We start from the raw sequence: 18891 nt of genomic DNA, 5'->3' as shown, positions 1-18891 counted from the left end.
GTTTCCTGAATGACAGATGTAACACAACCATAAACACATGAAACTAAACGTTTTTCCATGGGTAATATTTTCATGGTGCAATAGTGACATACGGTGTATTACGAACCTCCCCCCTGTCCCCCTCCCCCTGTCCCCTTCCCCTCCTTTAGAAGAACCCAGGTGTATTTAATTCCTATCATAATGTTTTCGAGATATTGTTAGTTGAAGTTGTATCAAAAGTTGATTTCATAGATGTCAGTGTTTGCTTTGATATGTAATATGAGTGTGTTATGTTGTGAGGATCCGTTCAGGTTTTGCGACCGGATCGCATTTGGTCTACTAAGAGAGGTCACATGGAAATCTGTTGAGTTTTCTATTTTTCTGCGCCTTATGTGGTTACGGAAGTTAACATGAGCCCTCAGAATATTTCACAAACTTCAATACGTATTCTAGAATATCAGCACCCAGTTTCTGCGTTTGATTAACACGATACGTGGGCAAGTAAACGTGTTTATAATTTGTACAATATGAGTCACAAGAAACACAGCCGTCCGAGAATGCCTGAGTATAGGCCATTAACGACCATGACAAAAAATGTTAGTACTACTGAGTTTCGTAATAAAGTAAAGTACCATAAACATTAGTCACGTTAAAGCAATGACTACATAACATTGCATTTCTCTCTCTCTTTTTTAGGTTATGATCTTAATGAATAAGGGGAAGAGCGCCGATTGACTTGCTTACCAAACAACCTATACGAGAGACCAAACAAAGTTTACTGTTTATGTGTTATTTAAAGTTAACTCGCTGTCTTTGTGTACCCATGGAGCTATAACTCCATGGTGTACCTATTTAGCAAGATCACCCTGGTCAGATTTCACACATAACAGTACACTCTTTCTTTTAATTCCTTTTCTTTTTTCTCGAAAGAGTCCTTGAAGAATCGATTCGACGATTACTTGAGAACAATGCAATATAATTCGCTGTATTATCTGGCCGCTCATTAGACGTGACTGTTCTCCTATTTGTCTATTTCATGCGGAAGGAAAATTGAAGGAAATGCTTTAGTTGGAGCATGGAGGTACAATGGGTTCCAGTTCATTTCCATCCCACCGCGACCTTTTGACTACAACGAGGTAAATGAATCTGGAGAAACTATCACACAGTAAATACGGGCTTACGCGCGTACCATGTATGGAGGGTCATGTGATGTGTTCCAGGGTGGTACTAATATACTACTCTCCCTATTACGCATGATGATTTCACCCAACTAGTACGTAAATGAGTTTGCGTGCTTAGAGCAGCAGACGACACCCGTTACCTAGCAATAACCGTGCCTGTAGCCTAACGTGATAGCTATATTCCCGTCGAGCAGCATTAGGCTCTGTTCCATGGAGAACTCCGTGGTTGCACTGAACTAAACATTTCCCCACATTTCCCATTTCTACATTCACTTATAGCGTGTAGTAATAACGATAGGCCATATGAGACAAAGCTTGCCCCTAGAGCTGTATTAATAAATAAGATTATGTAGAAAGCCTGCCTTCATTCAAGAGAATAAGGTTGAAAGTTAGCATATTAGCACTATTTCGTAGGCCTGAAGTACCAGTAATTAATATTAACAATTTCGAAGAAGCAATAAACCTTGCGCAAGATCGTGATACGTGGCGGAGGTTAATCACTGAGCATGTCGGATAGACGAGACTCAACTTACTACTACTACTAAGTACCAGTACCTTCTTATGCCGTTGGTTCCCATGTCCGAACCGACCAATCTTTCACGAAGTCACTAACACTGTTCTCGAACTGTTACAGAGAAATATCAGTATAGTACCACCCTGGAACACATCACATGACCCTCCATACATGGTACGCGCGCACCCAATTGACATGAATCCTCCAGATTCATTTACCTCGTTGTTTGACTACACAATCGAGTACAGAGCACAGTTTTCGTTTTCGACTTGCGCCCCCATTTTCTCTCTCTCAAAATTTCGTTTTAACGTGTAAACCTATGTAAGTCACCGCTCCAAAAATCGTTTAAAATCTTTCACATCTGACCATGCTATGCAATGTAAATGTAATAACCATAATGCAATGAAATTTATATTTTCCATTTCTACCTTTCTCAATAGCGAGGACGTCCGTTAATAGCCATGTCTGATACGGAAGGGTATGTTACGTTCTTGTTCAGTTTCTTAACTGCTTGAGCCCCAGCACTCCCATGCGAATAATACATATTGTGTACTTTAGTACAGTACATAGTTCCACTAAAAGAAAGTACGGCGTGGATGTACTTTACGGTCAATGTAGCCTAACACGTTACGTACCTTCGTTAGGCCACGTTATACTCGTACTAATACTTGGCATGGTTTGATACAAAACACCCCGCTTGACATTATACATAATCTAACACACTTCACGTATTCAACCCCACATCTGTCGTATCTAGCCTAGACAAACTGTCATATAGGCTAGTCGTATAGATATGGACTGTTTGACAAGCAAAATGTCTGCTAGCCTAAGCTTGGCTAAAATGTCAAGCCTAGGATTGAGGCATATGGATGTGAATCATATAGTATTACCTACTGTATGCACTCTTGGTAGATGCCAAGGCCTTATCCAGGTTAGCCTATTGTTAATATTTAGTTACTATACCTATGATACTGGGTAGATAGAAAGTCACTATGTATGTAATCCTTTATGTAGTCTGCAACCATATGGATACCTCTCCTTCTGATTGTCACCTTGATCCATTTTTCAAAACAACAATTCCTGGTCGGGATTGGAAATTATAGATAATGAATTAATAGCTATGGACAACTACCGTCTCTGCATGATACTTGCACACCAAGTTAGTATGCGAACTAACAATATCCTGCCAACTACGCCAATGTAGAGACAACTCAGGGAATACACAACGGCACACCGTGGTAGTGTCTGCTTTACTGATGTATTACTCTCATCTTCCCATCTGTCACAGAGACAGATGACATTCCTTAGTGGACAGATTACAGAATACAATATATACTTAGTATTACTTAGGATTACATCTAGGATTAGCTATTCTTAGGATTACTAACATAGTGACTTTCTATCTACCCAGTATCATCTATATAGTAACTATTAACAATAGGCTAACTGGAAAAGGCCTTGGCATCTACCAAGAATGCATACAGTAGGTAATACTAATATGATTCACATCCATATACCCTACAGGATAACTCTAGTCCTTGGTACTGGAAAGTTTGTACTTCAGAATTTGATGGCAATTATGATAGACCTATCACTGAATTCTTAGAATATTTTTGTCTGGTTTTTTGTTCCATGCTGACAATAAATGTCTAAACAACATGAGATATGGCATGTTTTTATTCTATTCTGATCAAGCCTGAAAAAGGGTTTATATGATTTTAGGCATATAATGTAAGGTCTTCATTATAGCTAACAAATCAACACATTCTTTGCCTGTGCTGCGTGTGAACAGGTCAGGTAATGTCAGGTGGCCGATATCAAAAGGGAAGAATGTAGAAAACTACAATATTATTGTTCCCATGTCCCCATATTGCATGGTAAATCCATAGTTGAATGCACAGCGGCAGATAGTATAAGTGCAATTTTGTAATGGCCCTAGTGCACACATACCACTGTAGGTAAGGCTAATTGTGGGCTGTAAAATGGCACATTAAAATTAATTCAGCCATGAAGTTTTATTGTTTTTTTAAATGTGTCTCCCTTTCGTTTGTTTTGTTTTAAGTCTGCAAGTTAAGTAGCAAAGTTATTTTAATACAAAGCTGACTGCCTTTTCCATCCTCTAACTAATGCACTGGTCAGGCTTTACTTTGAGTGAGCGTGATATATATATATCTGAACTTATTCCTTTGAATTTCAGAGATAGTGCACCTACCCCTGTTGCAGTTGCTGCTGCAGGGGCACCAATGGATGTCAACACAGCCTTGCAAGAAGTTCTCAAGACATCCCTCATTCATGATGGATTAGCACGTGGTCTTCATGAGGCAGCTAAGGCTCTTGACAAGTAAGCATACAGTAATTTTGAATGAGATTAAAGGCATTGAAGACTCGCCCCAAACTGTGTGTTGCCATCTGAAAAAGTTAACTTTCCTTTGCTTGCAAGTGACGTTTTGTTCGTGTCGCTACAAAATGCAGACAGTACAGTATTGAAACGTGATACCTTGTTATCTTTAGCTGGACTTGAGATGTCCATCGCTGTATTGTTTGTACACTGTGCTGTGGGTATTGACCGCAGCTGTATGTACTAACCATACACTAGTGTCTAATTACCGATGGTAGCAAGCTGTGTGTGTGTATTTTCTGGGATCGATGGTGGTGTCTAACATTTCTGTTACACCTCATTAGAAACTAGGTCAGATTACCGGCATTAGGCGTTTCTTTTTGCGCGAGTCTTCACACCCTTTAATATATATGTCATTGAATCAACAGTATATGGATTTGAAATAACTATCAGCACCGATGGCAAATATGCACAGTGTACCCTCCATGGACACCCTACACTACCACAACCCCACCCTTTCCAAGTGCCTAATGGATTTTGCCTATCAGAAGCATGAGGTGTTATCTCAAAAAGTGTTATAATAGTAGAAGTACAGCCTGTGTTTGACTGTCTTTATCAAGCAACATTTCAAATTTTAGATTGCCTCCTGCGATCTAGTATGTTTACATGCTCGTTAATTTTTTAATTTTTCGTATTACAAAAATCAGTCACCGGTTGCCTCGTTTTCACTGCATTTGTTTTATTTCCCCTTTACTTGTCTTTCCTTTATACTTAGTTAAGCAATCATTTGGTGGCTTAAAAGCTGACAACTTTTTTTAATATTTTATATCTTTCAATATAAGTTTTACGTTGTCTGCAACCAGAATACACCTTTAAGGGCTAGATCATCAATTTAGCCTCAATTCATTCTTAGCCAGCCTGAGTGTACTATTGTATCCACCGATCCAGTTAGCAAAGTGAATTTTCTCTCTGGTTTTCCCAAACAGACGTCAAGCTCACCTGTGTGTCCTGGCTAACAATTGCGACGAGCCCACCTATGTGAAACTAGTGGAAGCGCTCTGTGCTGAACATGGCATCAGCCTTCTGAAGGTAAAAGTAAAGTCTTCAAGTATGCACAACTTTAAAAACTGAGAATATTTGGCTTTGTCATTTAGCCAGTAATTCTTTCGCAGTATTTAGTACAGAAGTGTTATTCTTGAAGCTGATTGATTTTGAAATTTCCAAAGAGATGGAAGGGAGTTGGTTTATGGAGTGGTAGGCTCTTACGGTTAAATTCAAAACCGAGATCAAGTCACGGTAACTGTAGATTTTGCTCTGAACTCTTTTCAAATTTGTCTCTGTCAGAAACCATTCCCCACATTTGAAGTTTGGTATAAATGGCCGTAATATTTGTCCATAGATAGTATTCAGGAATCAGAGTGTACCATTTCCTATTCCTTAGTGTTGCTCATAACTTTGATATTTTGACAACAAAGCAGGTTCATCGCCATGTGCTTGATATTGGCCTAAAAAGTTGATCTTAACTACTTTGACATTGTCTTGTATACTTTGGTGTACATAGTTTTCGGCCTTCTTGAGCTAAAAAGGGAGTGATACTGACTGAAACCATAGCTATAAGAAGAATGGAAGATATAAAAAATAAAAATCCAAAAATCATTGCAAACACAACAGGTGCGACCAGCCAACCCACTTATAGAAGAGTGTGCCTTAGTTGATCAAATCTGTCATACAAAATCTAGACTGCATGGCATGAGTTATGTTATCGTGGTTGCTCAATTTGTTTCCCCTGATTTTCTGTGATTTAGGCTTAAAAATAAAAAAAAGTATAGTAAAATGATTGAAGGTCTTCATTCAATATCTGCTCTAAAGAGATAGCCCTAGAACTACACAGGTTTATTCACTTGCCTAAGAAAATGTTAGCACATAAAATAAAAAATGTACTCGTTAAATATCAAATTCCAACTTACATTCCCTTGAATCAATACATGCAATATTAAAATTGCACTGGAAGAAAAATGTTAGTTGCATGTTGTTGTTGTTTTGTTTTCTATTACCTGCGACTGGCAACCAGCCAGTAAATAGCCTAAATTTTGATGCCTGTAGAGAGCATTGCACCATACATGTGCCATGACATGATAGCCTTTCACTGTGCTGTATGGTCTGCAGTTGTGTTTTTACATTTGCTGCACTGCATAGAGATGACAGACGTGCTGCTGTATATAACCCTTTCAGGTGTGCGTATAAGTTGGAAGATGACACCAGTTGGTTACGTTACTTTATGAAAGCGGACATTCATGTACGATGGTCAAAGGTCAACTTTTTGATACCCTTAGAGCGGAGGAGCACGAGTAGTTTTTAGCCTCCTTTCTCAGACATGTATTTTTGTAGTTATTTTTTGCAGTGTAGTTTATATTATGTAGTTGACTGTATGGGAATGAAATTTACATATCCAATGCTTTCTTCATTCTTGCCTCAACATCAGACATTTTAAGTATTGGTTTCTCTCTTTCATGTAGGTGGATGACAACAAGAAGCTTGGTGAATGGTCCGGTCTCTGCAAGATTGACCGAGAGGGTAAAGCCAGAAAGGTGGTGGCCTGCAGCTGTGTTGTTGTCAAGGTAACGGAATCGTTGAGAAATACCTTCCAAGTATTGTAGAAATCAGAGATACAGTTTAGGCTATCAGCATAACTTTGGAACAGGGCAAATTTGAAAACAAGAGTTGACCTTAAAGTTGAATGCAGTCAGGATTTCACTCATGCATATTCATTAGTGAAAATTATATAGGGATGCCTTAGTTTGATCAGAAACAATCATATTGTGATTCTCAGATGGCTTAGTAAAATTGTCAAGCACTTACACAGATTAATGTGTAAAAATCGCAGGTTTAACAATGGCAAACAAGGTGTATTGTTCTATACACTCGGGGTACCATTTAATAATCAAGTATAATGAGTTGATAAACTCTGTTTCTCTAGTTTGCTCGTCCTAAACATGATATTTTGGCAAATTTCATCAAAGTTTCACCAGCACAACATCTTGACCCTCAATAGTGAAACTGTCAGGAAGGTGTGTTATAATCCTTGACAGTGTGTCAAAAGCATGAACTATATCGAGGCAAAACTTGAAATATTGCGTGACACTAAAACTTGACAACAAGTACTATGCTTGTTAAACTTGTCAATTTGCACTTCAATGTCTCCTGTTGAAAAATTGTCAAATAATGGGTGTGGTCTCATACTAATACAGCTTAAAACTCACCTCATCCTCCAAGACAACCTTACACAACAGGTGTTCAAGATTATTGCTGTAAAGCTTGAAGTACTCATATGTCTAGTACAGGATACACGGGGGGGGGGGGGGGGGAGGCTGGGCTAGACATAAATTTTTGAGCCTGCAACTGACTGCAACAAACACACAAAGATTGCCCTGTTATCAGGAAAATATGACATGGCAACCAAAACAAAGTATAGTATATTTTAATGATATTCTGTGATCATTTTCAGTAAGTATGTTATAAATCCATGACCCTAGGCCTGGCTGAATAGTACCATGAATCCAGCCCCTGCATGTGCCCAAGGTTTGCCTTATTCAAATATCAGTTTATTATCCTGTTCTGTTGTAGTAGGATATAAATTTAATTGTATTACTTTCATGTTTTTTTTTTTTTACAGGACTATGGTCGTGACACAACTGCCCTAGAGGTCCTGAATGAGTACTTTAAGCAGAAGCATTAACAACAAGAATTGTTCTTGACGTAAATGTTCATTAAGGGCTACCATACTAGCCCATCGGCTGTAATAACGAGTCAATAAAGTGACATTCAAAGAATGTATCTTGTGTATGTTTGAATTATTTTGGAATTTTTGAATTTGCAGTATCTTTATTCTTCTCTCCATGCAAATCCTGGAGCACAAAACAAAACACATTAGACAGCATTTTGAATGAGTGTCAGAAGAAACAGACTTGCAAGGGAATGTTTCTGTTCCAAACATAGCAACCCTCTGAGTGTGAGGGTGGACTCCTGGTATTCAAATTGGGGGTTGTGACCCTTCTTTTTAAGGTTGGCAACATATTTTGGAGGGTGGCCAAACAAGAAGGTAGAAAACAGAAACTGTCAATACTTTGTGGGGGAAAAAGTGGAAAGTCTTGAGTATAAATTACTTTGAAAGTTGTAAAACAAAACACTATTTTGTAACTTAGCACCCTTATTCAAATAACATTTTCTCAACAGAGAGGGGAAGCTACCACATCCCAGTGTAGACCACCTTCCCCAGCCAACAACATTGGAGGGTCGCCAAGATGATCACAGTGAAAGTTGGGGTCATGAAGCAAAGTAGTTTGAAAAATCAGAAGGGTTGTAGCAGACTGGGAAATATTCAATAGTGGCAATATGGCCATGAAATGATTATGACTAAGATGCGATTGGAAGCGGTGACCTCAAGAACTAAGGGATAGGCTTGTGATCTGGAGAACTAAGGGATGGGGGATAGGCTTGTGAGCTCAAGAACTAAGTGATGGGGGATTGGCTCAAGAACTAAGGGATGGGGCGTAGGCTCGTGACCTCAAGAACTAAGGAATGGGGGATAGGCTCGGTCGATAGAGCACGGAGCTTGTTATCCTGAGGTCATGCACGTTATTGCCATAACAATTTCTGTTATCTCTTCTGTTATAAAATATTTTTATAAGCAAATCAGCAATTGAAAACTTAACAGCAATTAGCAGCAGTGGCGTAGCCAGCATTTTATTGTTAGGGGGGGCAAGATTTTTCTTAAGGGGGCCAACGCCACATGAAAAGGATACAATGAATAAATTAGCTACTCTTATTCACTACATGCCCAGATTTCCACACAAACAAGTTTCACTAGGCCTCTACGTGCTGTGAAAATTCTCCACGAGTGGCATCATTTGGCGCTGAAAATGCACATTGGTTGCTAACGCTAGTTTGTAATGGTTATACAACGGGCCAAATTATTGGCGCTTATTCTGTAGGACGATATTGATCAACAGTCCGTTTGTAGGTATGATGAAGGCCCAAAATGTGTAATATCTCGGTCTGATTACCAAGTTCTGACCTTATTTGAAGTATGAACATAATCCCTGAGGTATGAATACTTGTGATTAGAACTCGTAAAAATGTAAAAAAGAAGTATTTTAAATACATCACTGGATTTCATTGGGGGGGGGGGGCAAGACTATAGCACAAAGCAAATTGGGGGGGGGGGTACGCCACTGATTAGCAGCAGAGGGAGGAAGCTTTTAGTTAGAATGCAATTTGAACCAATTGTCACCTATATTAATCCTGTTCTGCGGCTTTTCTAGCGGCTTTTCAAATTTGTTAAGAAAATCAGTCTGGACCTTATTTCCTTAAAAGACTTCTTGAATTTTCTTCTGTCGAGTTTGGTGATATAAAAAGGAGATTATTAAAAAAATATATATATATATCATTCATACAACAGTGTAATATGGTACCTTAGATATGTGACCAATTCGATGCAACATGTAGCTCAAATTTGACACTGATGAACGGACGTTTAGCGCAAAATTAAGATCACATAGCGGTGGCCTAGGTTACAGTTTGATAGCCACAATTAAGGCTGATAATGTAACCTTACTTTCCCATCGACCAGATCACAGCATAATTCAACAGCTCTCATTTTCTCTCAGGTTTCAAAGATCCTCTGAGGGTGGGTGCCTGGGTTTTTATCTTAACTCCATACTGTGGATAAGGGTGGGGGCAGTAGAATCTGGGATTGCTTAACAAAGTTACGAGCTTTGTAGCTTGTGATTAGTTCATTTCGACACAAAGTCGCATAAATGAAGATTCAGCATTCTAGCAAGATGTTGCTGCAACATTCTGGCAACTAGCATTCTAGCAAGATGTTGCTGCAACATTCTGGCAACGGGTGCATGTTCAACCACAGTGATGCTTACTCCAAACTCACGAAGAGGCAATTAACAGCCCAGTGAGTGGTTCAGTATAGCGTTGGAATGATAGTTTCTGATTTTCTACTTTGTTTTTAGTAGTAGTGGTGGGGGGGGGGGGGGGTTGAAGTGGAATCTGGGATTACAATGTTATTCACACACTGACACACACTTTGATTAGTAAACTGACTGCAGATATATTGTAATCGCATCTTTAGATTCTTTACATATGTTATCGGAAAAATTGTTAATAACCAACTTCCATGATTACTAAATTGTACTAAATTGTAATAAAATCTTTTAAATCAAGTAAACATTGGTAAAAACCAAATTTTCCATGACTGCAAATAGATTGTAACTACATCTTTAGATTCTTTACATAGTGCGAACAGATTGCTCAATATAGATTTAATAAAATTAGATTGAATAAAATTAAGTAACATCAGCTGAGTAAAATTTCTACACAAAGTCGCAAAACTGAAGATCTCTAACTTTGTATGCTACTGGAGGTATACAGAAAATAAAGTGATCAAGATATCTCTGCAACGTTCTGAGAACAGGTACAACTTGTCCAACCATAGTGAAGGTTAACTCCGTATTTCTGAAGAAGCTATCCGCATCCAGTGGTTGGTATATTTTGACGAAATTGTAGTATTACTGGTGTCCGTTTGTTTTCTTCTTTTCATTTGTTTTTAAACTTTTACTGAGCTTAAAATAAAATAATTCCCGGATATTTCTGAATATTCTACTACGTTCAGTTTTGTAATGATCACTCCCATGGAACTAAAACACTATGTTCCCTAGTCATAGTTGTACGTACACTTACAAAAAAAACTAGGCTAATCCAATTAATGATCACATTCATTTACAGTACGTGATTGAATGGCAAAGCGATTTTTCCTCGTCTATCAAATCCCCTCTTTCTGCACCCAACCCCCCCCCCTTCCCTTTCCCTCTCTCGTGAAATATTATCTATAAAACTCGTTTAGCCGCCGAGAAATGCGAGCAGCGTTAACTGTCCTTCATTATTAACTGAATATTAATCAAATGAAGTGTTCATGATGTCCCGCTAGTCCAGCAAGACAAATGACATTAACAATAATATTATGTAATGCCGCTATGTCAGACTTAACTCAGTCGTTTTGTTCGTCTGTGGACGATTCCTCTAGCGTATAAAGAGGATTTCGTCTGGCTTTAATGACCGTGTTGATTATTTTGATCACAAAACAAACGGCCGCAATCACCAACACTATCGCCGAAAATACCGCCGGTGGGCTGCTTGGACTCCAGTTATTCAACATGGTTCCTGCCATCGCCCAAATAACCGTCAAGTACGGGGTGAATGTGTATCTCATGTACCGCTCCCAGTGACACAGATCAAGTCCCACAAAGACGAGAAACAGGATAATCAGGAAGGATAATGAGATGACACCGGCAGCAGATTGTGATACTCCGAGTGAATACACCAACACGATGGTCAGGTTGATCAATGTCGCAATCACGCACCACGTGGTGTACATCGAAACGCCATTTTGCAAGAGCAGACGAAACAGGAGTAAGTCTAATCTGAGAAGAATTGGAGGACAAGAAACAAAAAAAAAAAGGTATAAGCCTTGCGCGTGACCAAAATCAATTTTCGGAATCAGCTATTCTAACACACAAGTATACATCCCATACAATAGTTAACAAAAGCAGTAGTAATATTAGTAACGTTCAACGATGAAGATACTAACATAACAACAGAGCGTTACGCAACCTAATGACACCACCAACAAGATGTGCGCATTTGGTAAAAGGTTTCCTGTGAGTTGTTCTTGAAGGTTTCACATTATTTGTAGATATTTTAGTAAAAAGTCGAATCGCTCCGCCTTTCACTGAACTAAAAATTGGAGTCGGCGTATCGGGCCCAAAATGATGTGGGCTGTGGTAATCACCCGGCCATATAAATTTTAGTTTTGTAAGTTCTACGGTGGCCCAGATGGAACATTTTGAATTTTCGACTATTTTATTCCCAAATTTTCTACTTATTCTTAGCTGAACGAATTTAATTATTTTCACTATCTGAAACTCCTTTTTCCTAGCTAATACAAAGGATTCATGTCGAGCAATTTAGCACTGTCGTGGACTCAACATAGTGCATCCATAGTTGTTAGCGAAAAGAAACAGATACTCCTGCTCTTCCCTCCTAGAGCAAGTGGCCCCTCTCACCTGGGGGAGTGCCCCTCCCATCTGGGTGAAGTGCCCCTCCCACCTGGGGATGTGCTCCCGCACCTGGGGGAAGAGCCCCTCTCACCTGGGGAAGTGCCCCCTCCCGCCTGGGGGAAGTGCCTCGCCCCCTTTTCCTATGCTTATGCACTACACTTACATGCGTTTGGTAGCCATCTCCTTCACATTCCGGAGTATCCGTAAGTAAAACTCCATCAGACATACACACAGCGTCGCGGTAATGAGACCCCACAATGCCAGGCATACTACTTGATAGCCGTTATGTGACATGATCAGCAATATGATATTCAGCATGACATTGAGAGTGAACAGCGAAAGGAAAATATCACTGACAATTTCTGGACTTTTGTACAATGGTTCGCCATTACTACTACGAAGTATGTTAACGAGCACGTGACTGATCCAACCAATCTGGAACAAGAAAATTAATCCAGAGTCTAGGAGGGTCCACCTAGCAGGAGTTATCAATGTCGGGTATCGGTCGAAAAAATTTGATGTGGAAGAATTCGTTGTGTTTCCTGTACCTAAAGGAAAGATGAAAATGAAAAAGGTCAAGTTAGTGGCGCTATTTCGTAATCGTAAAATCAACAAATGAAATTTCCGTTCTGATTGGCATACAAACAATGCCATTCATCATTTATTCAAACCATGTAGGCTGCAGATACGGTTATAAGGGTTCGCACCTCGCACCCATCCTCCCTCTCCGCCCTGCTTTAATACCCATCCGACAGCGGCATGTTTTTCTAGGCTGAATATATGAAGCATCAATTTTTGTTCACGTCCATATTCGTTATACTATCTTAGATTATACCAGTTTTACATGTTGATGCAATTTGAACCATAATATGAACTTACATTCCCTGTAGTTTCTCGTCGTTCCAATCAACCTCCATATGGGTTAGGTATAGGAATTCGGTACCTAGTCCACGTTGATACTTCCCTTCCCCCATCAATTCCCTAACCCCCCCCCCCCACGCTACCCCCGCCCCACTCTATGAATCTCACCGATGTCGTCAGCGAAAACGAAGAAGTTCAGAATATGGTACAGGAGGAAGGTGGAGGCCACTGCTATAGCGAGAGCAATCCATGTTGAGTCACGTGATCTAGGTAACGTCATCTTACTGAGACCAAAGCAAAGAGAGTGTATAGTTTAGTGATAGGATACAATAAACAACAAACCAGTATGTAGAAAGATACCAAAAACTATAATTAGACGCAAACTAAAATGTAAATAGATACATTAGGCAAACATCCTCAAGAACGGTCCTGCGGTCTGCCAACTAAGCTGTCAGTTAACCCTATAATAAGGTGAGCCAGTGGCATATGCCACTGGTCCACATATGTGCTAAAGAGGGGGAGGAAGTGGGTATGGGATGAAGTGATCAGCGGACCATTCCTCCACTTTCCATCATCAGTAGAGGGAAATAGTTCAGTTGAGAGATATTTAAACCACTTTTATAGACCACTCCTCCTGGTGTACACCCCCTATTCAGACATACTAACTAAACATGAATGATCTATATATTTTATAGTCTGAATAAGCCTCCGAATACACGAATTGACGTATGTATGTAAAAAAAAAATTCGGGGAGAACCGTGCACCTCCTCCTAACCCAGACCCCCCCCCCCTCCACCGGCATGGGAGTTCGGTTCAACAATCCCAGAGCCACATAATTTCATTCCTTTATTCGTCTCTGGTCCTTACCTATATCATTCGGAGAAATGTAGAGCCCCCATGCAACCACCACCCCCGGCTCCCTGTGCATACCACTGGGTGGGTTGCATCATTGCTTTATGTATAGTATACCTCATATATCCCATTTATGTATAGTATACCTAACGTATCCTATTTGTGTATAGTTTACCTCGCATATCATATTTATTTATAGTTTACCTCACGTATCATATTTATGTATAGTATACCTCATGTATCCCATTTATGTATGGTATGTCTCATGTATCCCATTTATTTATAGTATACCTTACATATCCCATTTATTTATAGTATACCTCACATATCCCATTTATGTATAGTATACCTCAAATATCCCATTTATGTATAGTATACCTCACGTATCATATTTATGTATAGTTTACCTCACGTATCCCATTTATGTATAGTATACCTCACATATCCCATTTCTGTATAGTATACCTCACATATCCTAGTTATGTATAGTATACCTCACATATCCCATTTATTTATAGTATACCTCACATATCATATTTATGTATAGTATACCTCACATATCATATTTATGTATAGTTTACCTCATTTATCCTCTTTATTTATAGTTTACCTCACGTATCCTATTTATGTATAGTAAAACTCACGTATCCCATTTATGTAAAGTATACCTCAAATACCCCATTTATATATAGTATACCCCACGTATCCTATTTATGTTATAGTATACCTCATGTATCCTATTTATTTATAGTAAACCTCACGATCCTACTGTATCTCCCTGGATCGCAACACGGTTCTCGTTTTATTATTCAACACAGAAAGCGGCAAGGAATTATATATTTTACAGAAATGTTGCAAATTTATGATAAAGTACACACAAAGTCAAGTAAAGTAAAGTAACAAATATTTATATAAAGCTGACCGGGAAATTGTAAGCAAAAAATCTTCAATAGGCAAAAAGATCAAAATATAGTAATAATTTCTCAATTTTAGCTGCAGATATCTCAAAACATAGATATTGTGACAAGCATAGGTTAAACTTACATCACACTTAGCTATTCATTCGTTCATATAGCTTACTTTTACATGATTGTCAATTAGGAATTTTCACAGAATTTTATCACAGGCCTCGATGCCTACATTGTTAATGCTAATCATGATACCTGCAACCTCCCTCCATTATACAAAACAATAAACTTTCATCACTTAAAATTGCACACCAGCACTAGGATGGAACGAAATGAACTTCAAACTGTAAAATGAGGTAATATGATACCAGCTCAACTATAGACGTTAAACAAGCATATATACTCACCTATGAGATTCCAGTAGATAAAACGTTAGATCAAATATATATTTTACTAAACAATTATTTAGTTACGATGTAATATCCTGATATAAAAGCGAGCGTAGTTTATAACAGATAACTGCGGTTATAGCTGCTGTTATGATGTGAAATATCAGTGTCCCCTAAATACAAGTAACAGGCGTTTAGTTGATCGATCGACATACTCACAATCGATAATTTTATCGATCGGCTAGCAACTTGTGTATAGGTGTCATGGAACACTTTCAATTCATTTCACCACCCACCACTTCAGTTCTCCGCTGATCTTTTGTGATGTAATTCAATGTTATTGTTGTTGGTCTCCGAGAGAAATCGAGCAACTGTCAATGGAAATAATTAATTGCTATATATAAATGCTAAATACCTGGTTCACATGACAATTAACGTGATACAAATATGCAAATACAAACGTTTGATGTGTACATGTATGGGATACATCACAATTATATGGTTTATCTAACCTTACAACAGTAAGAATACCATCATTATATGCCTTTTGGCTAAGATCATATGTAGTATCTGTTCCCTTTCGAGGGGAATGGTGACACACACCCGACGATGATCACAGTCACTGCAGGGGCTGGGGTTGATAGCGGATCCGTCGTTTGGTAGTTTGGGTTTCGTGCCCAGGTTCTTTCCTTGGCGACTTTTTCTTAAAAAGTATATGAATACAGAATTAGAAACAATATTATAGGTAATACTATGTTTTGTAAGGTAATACTATGTTTTGTGACATTAGTGTGTCCCTGACAAAAAGTTAAGATAGGAGTCGGGCGAATGGGTAGCATGACGGGGATAGGGAAGAGAGGAGATGGGGTGGGGGTGGGGGTTGTGTCATTGAACACATGTCGGTGTTATGCTACATACAAACGTTGTAGGGTGGTTTGTCTGCATGTAGCGTAATTTTATCAGATCTTCTCTCGTGTAGTGGTTGAGTTTTGTATTACCACCAATACGTATAGGCCTATAACGCTCTGATACTCGGCTGCTAAATATCAGAATAGTGGCGCTGTTCATTAATAGGAAGTTGAGTTGTATATTGAATCGTGAGTATTGATTGGTAGGCTCAATAGTAACGTACCGGGTAAGGAAGTACTTGGCCTACCCTGTCTGTTTAATTTTACATGGTGCGGCTATTCATTAGCATTTTATAGTGCAACATAGCTAGAACTTTATGCTTTAATCAGCTAATTAAAATTGTGGTTTTTTTAATCTTCGATAACAAAATCCCAAAGCATAGAAGTATATTAGCTTGACAAGTCAAGCCATCATTTCAAATAATAAAGTCATAAGTTTTATGATATTATTATAATGCCTACAGCAGTAAGCACATGTTTTGTTACGTGGTTAATAAACTATAAATGAACTGCGAAATCTCAGAACGACTGGATTCAGGATTTTATTAATTATGGGATATTGTCCTGGGTTCGTTAATGGCAATTCCTACTTAGAGGTTTAGTGTGGGGGGGGGGGCGCTGCCTGAAAAAAAAGTAAAATTGATGGAGAATGGCGCATTCTGAGCCATGCGTAAGTTAGACTATAAACTTGACTGTATAAAACTAAAAGTATATACTGTTACAAGGGCCCATTGTAGCCTAACGCTAGTCACTGCTAGTGAGAAACCTAATGTTATAATGTGGAGAGTAATTGAAATTGCCTACGTGATAAATCAGTATTTGAGAAATTAGGTCGGTTTACCGTGTCACAATGTTATAATACACGATTGTTCTGGTATATTCCTTATGATGACGCGCTGGTCTCGGGTTAACGTCGGTTTACGTGAAGTCCCGTTGCGGTGTGCACACATTTTCGTGGATTCTCTGGAACGTACGCGAGATATGCAAAGGACTTCCAAGAATAGAGAAACTGGGTCAGGTGTATCGAGAAAGATCTAGATGATTCTTGACATGGCGAATCGTATAAAAGCCCGCCCAGATCGGAGAGTTTCTGAGTTTCTGTACGAATACAAGCGACGACACAAATTATACCATTCTACTATATATCGTCAGTGCTCAACTACCAGTAGTTTCTGAGGGATTGAGATATCGATACTAAGATTGATTCTACACTTCCACTCAGAAGTTTGAAGAGGACTTTGCTGTGAAAGTACAGTTTTCCAGTGTTTATTTCGGAGAAGGTGAAGAATTTCTGTCTCCGTTGAGGAAGTTCGTTACGCCAGGAGTTGGTGGCTATAAAGCTGATTTTGGACTGACTGTGGTAATATTTAGTCGGCGAGAAGTTCGACTTGTGCTTCACTCTATTGTGGCTGGAATCCGTCTTCTACTTTGGAGCATCGCCGGAAAGAAGGTGACTGCTATTTCTGGGATCGCGAGAAACTTCGTTGAGGACCAGTGAATTTCGCGGTACAACTGACCGAGAATCGTCGTCATCAAGGTCGTGGCCGCTGAGGGATATCGTCGTTGGAAGAGACCAGCGTGTTTTAAAGTGTATCCTATCTTGTTAAGTTTGTGAGTAATTTTCTATATATTTGTAATTACCACTTGTTGTTGTTGGTTCGAAATCCATTGTTCAATATAGTTTACGATCTCATTTAAAATCTCTAGACTCGTCAATTTGTCTGTGTTCCTTACGGAAACGAACCCAGGCTTGTGTCTCGTTAAAAATTAATTATCGAGACCTCTCGCATTCCAACGTAACAATACTCAAAGTTTTGCTTATAGCTGCTTTTGAATTTCTGTTTGCGATTGAAAGAAGGGCGGGGTTTTATACCCCAACCGACCCCCCCCCCCCCTCGTTGTCTGAGAATGATTACTGACTCATAACGTTATGGTCAATAATTGAATAAATCAGTAAGAGGATATCATACTTTTATCGATAGAAAAAAAAGAATAATTCTGAGTAATTTGGTACGGTTTGGTAAAAGATGCTGGTCAGTGACAACCAGTGGCGTAGGAAGGTACTTTTGAGCGGGGGGCTGAAGACTGATAGCCGGCCTGGGGGAGGGGTCTAAGGGGAGGGGGTGGAATTTTTTTGCATTTCCAGGTGGCCTCAGATGCAATTTGGTGGAATATAGCAACCTTTGGTGGAATATAACACCCACTGCATTTTGTAAATAATTTTGCATTTTCACCTGGCCTTAGATGCAATTTGGTGCTCCAAATGAGATTTTTTTCTCACTTAGAAATGAAAACGGGGTTTTCTGACTTGCGAAGCGGGGGGGGGGGGGCGGAATGATACTTCCGCCCCTCCATATTTTTCACTGGGGGCTGGCGCCCCCAGCCCCCCGGTTCCTACGCCCTTGGTGACAACCAAGAACGAACAGCGGTTTCAATTTGGGAAAACTTGGTTGCAAAATATGATACTTTAATAGTCAAGATTCGTTTGTTACTATCGTATTTTATTTTATATTGTATAATAACGTAGGAACGTTAAGATATTGTATTCATCATTAGCAAATGGAGAGGCAAAGAAGAAAAGCGCTATAAGAATTTAAACTATCTATATATTGTTGATATACACAAAAAAAATGCCTTACGAAAATAATGTATTAACTAATTTCCCATAAATATACATGGATAATATATATATATATATATATATATATATATATATATATATATATATATATCTATATATATATATATATCTGTATATATATATATCTATATATATATATATATCTATAGCTATATATATCTATATCTATATATATCTATATATATATATAGAT

At 38.8% G+C, this 18891-nt stretch overlaps 2 protein-coding genes across 2 annotated transcripts; one reads left to right on the top strand and one right to left on the bottom strand.

Moving 5' to 3' along the window:
- The first annotated feature begins 1891 nt into the window (after nucleotides 1-1891).
- Nucleotides 1892-7842, top strand: LOC139973637 (small ribosomal subunit protein eS12-like). Its single transcript, XM_071980451.1, has 6 exons — nucleotides 1892-1995; nucleotides 2115-2152; nucleotides 3872-4015; nucleotides 4999-5101; nucleotides 6529-6630; nucleotides 7686-7842. The coding sequence occupies exons 2-6, from the start codon at nucleotides 2136-2138 to the stop codon at nucleotides 7746-7748; spliced, it is 429 nt and encodes a 142-aa protein (XP_071836552.1). The 5' UTR covers nucleotides 1892-1995; nucleotides 2115-2135; the 3' UTR covers nucleotides 7749-7842.
- Nucleotides 7843-10134: 2292 nt separating this feature from the next.
- Nucleotides 10135-13282, bottom strand: LOC139973636 (uncharacterized). The gene is made up of 3 exons (XM_071980450.1): nucleotides 13168-13282; nucleotides 12302-12686; nucleotides 10135-11502 (listed from the first exon to the last, which is right to left on the bottom strand). The coding sequence occupies exons 1-3, from the start codon at nucleotides 13277-13279 to the stop codon at nucleotides 11070-11072; spliced, it is 930 nt and encodes a 309-aa protein (XP_071836551.1). The 5' UTR covers nucleotides 13280-13282; the 3' UTR covers nucleotides 10135-11069.
- Between the last annotated feature and the right edge of the window lie 5609 nt (nucleotides 13283-18891).

This window comes from Apostichopus japonicus, chromosome 9 (genome assembly GCF_037975245.1).
Source record: "Apostichopus japonicus isolate 1M-3 chromosome 9, ASM3797524v1, whole genome shotgun sequence".
Classification (NCBI taxonomy): Eukaryota; Metazoa; Echinodermata; class Holothuroidea; order Aspidochirotida; family Stichopodidae; genus Apostichopus; species Apostichopus japonicus.
The sequence above is the reverse complement of the archived record's forward strand: the minus strand, read 5'-3'. Positions and strand labels throughout refer to the sequence as shown.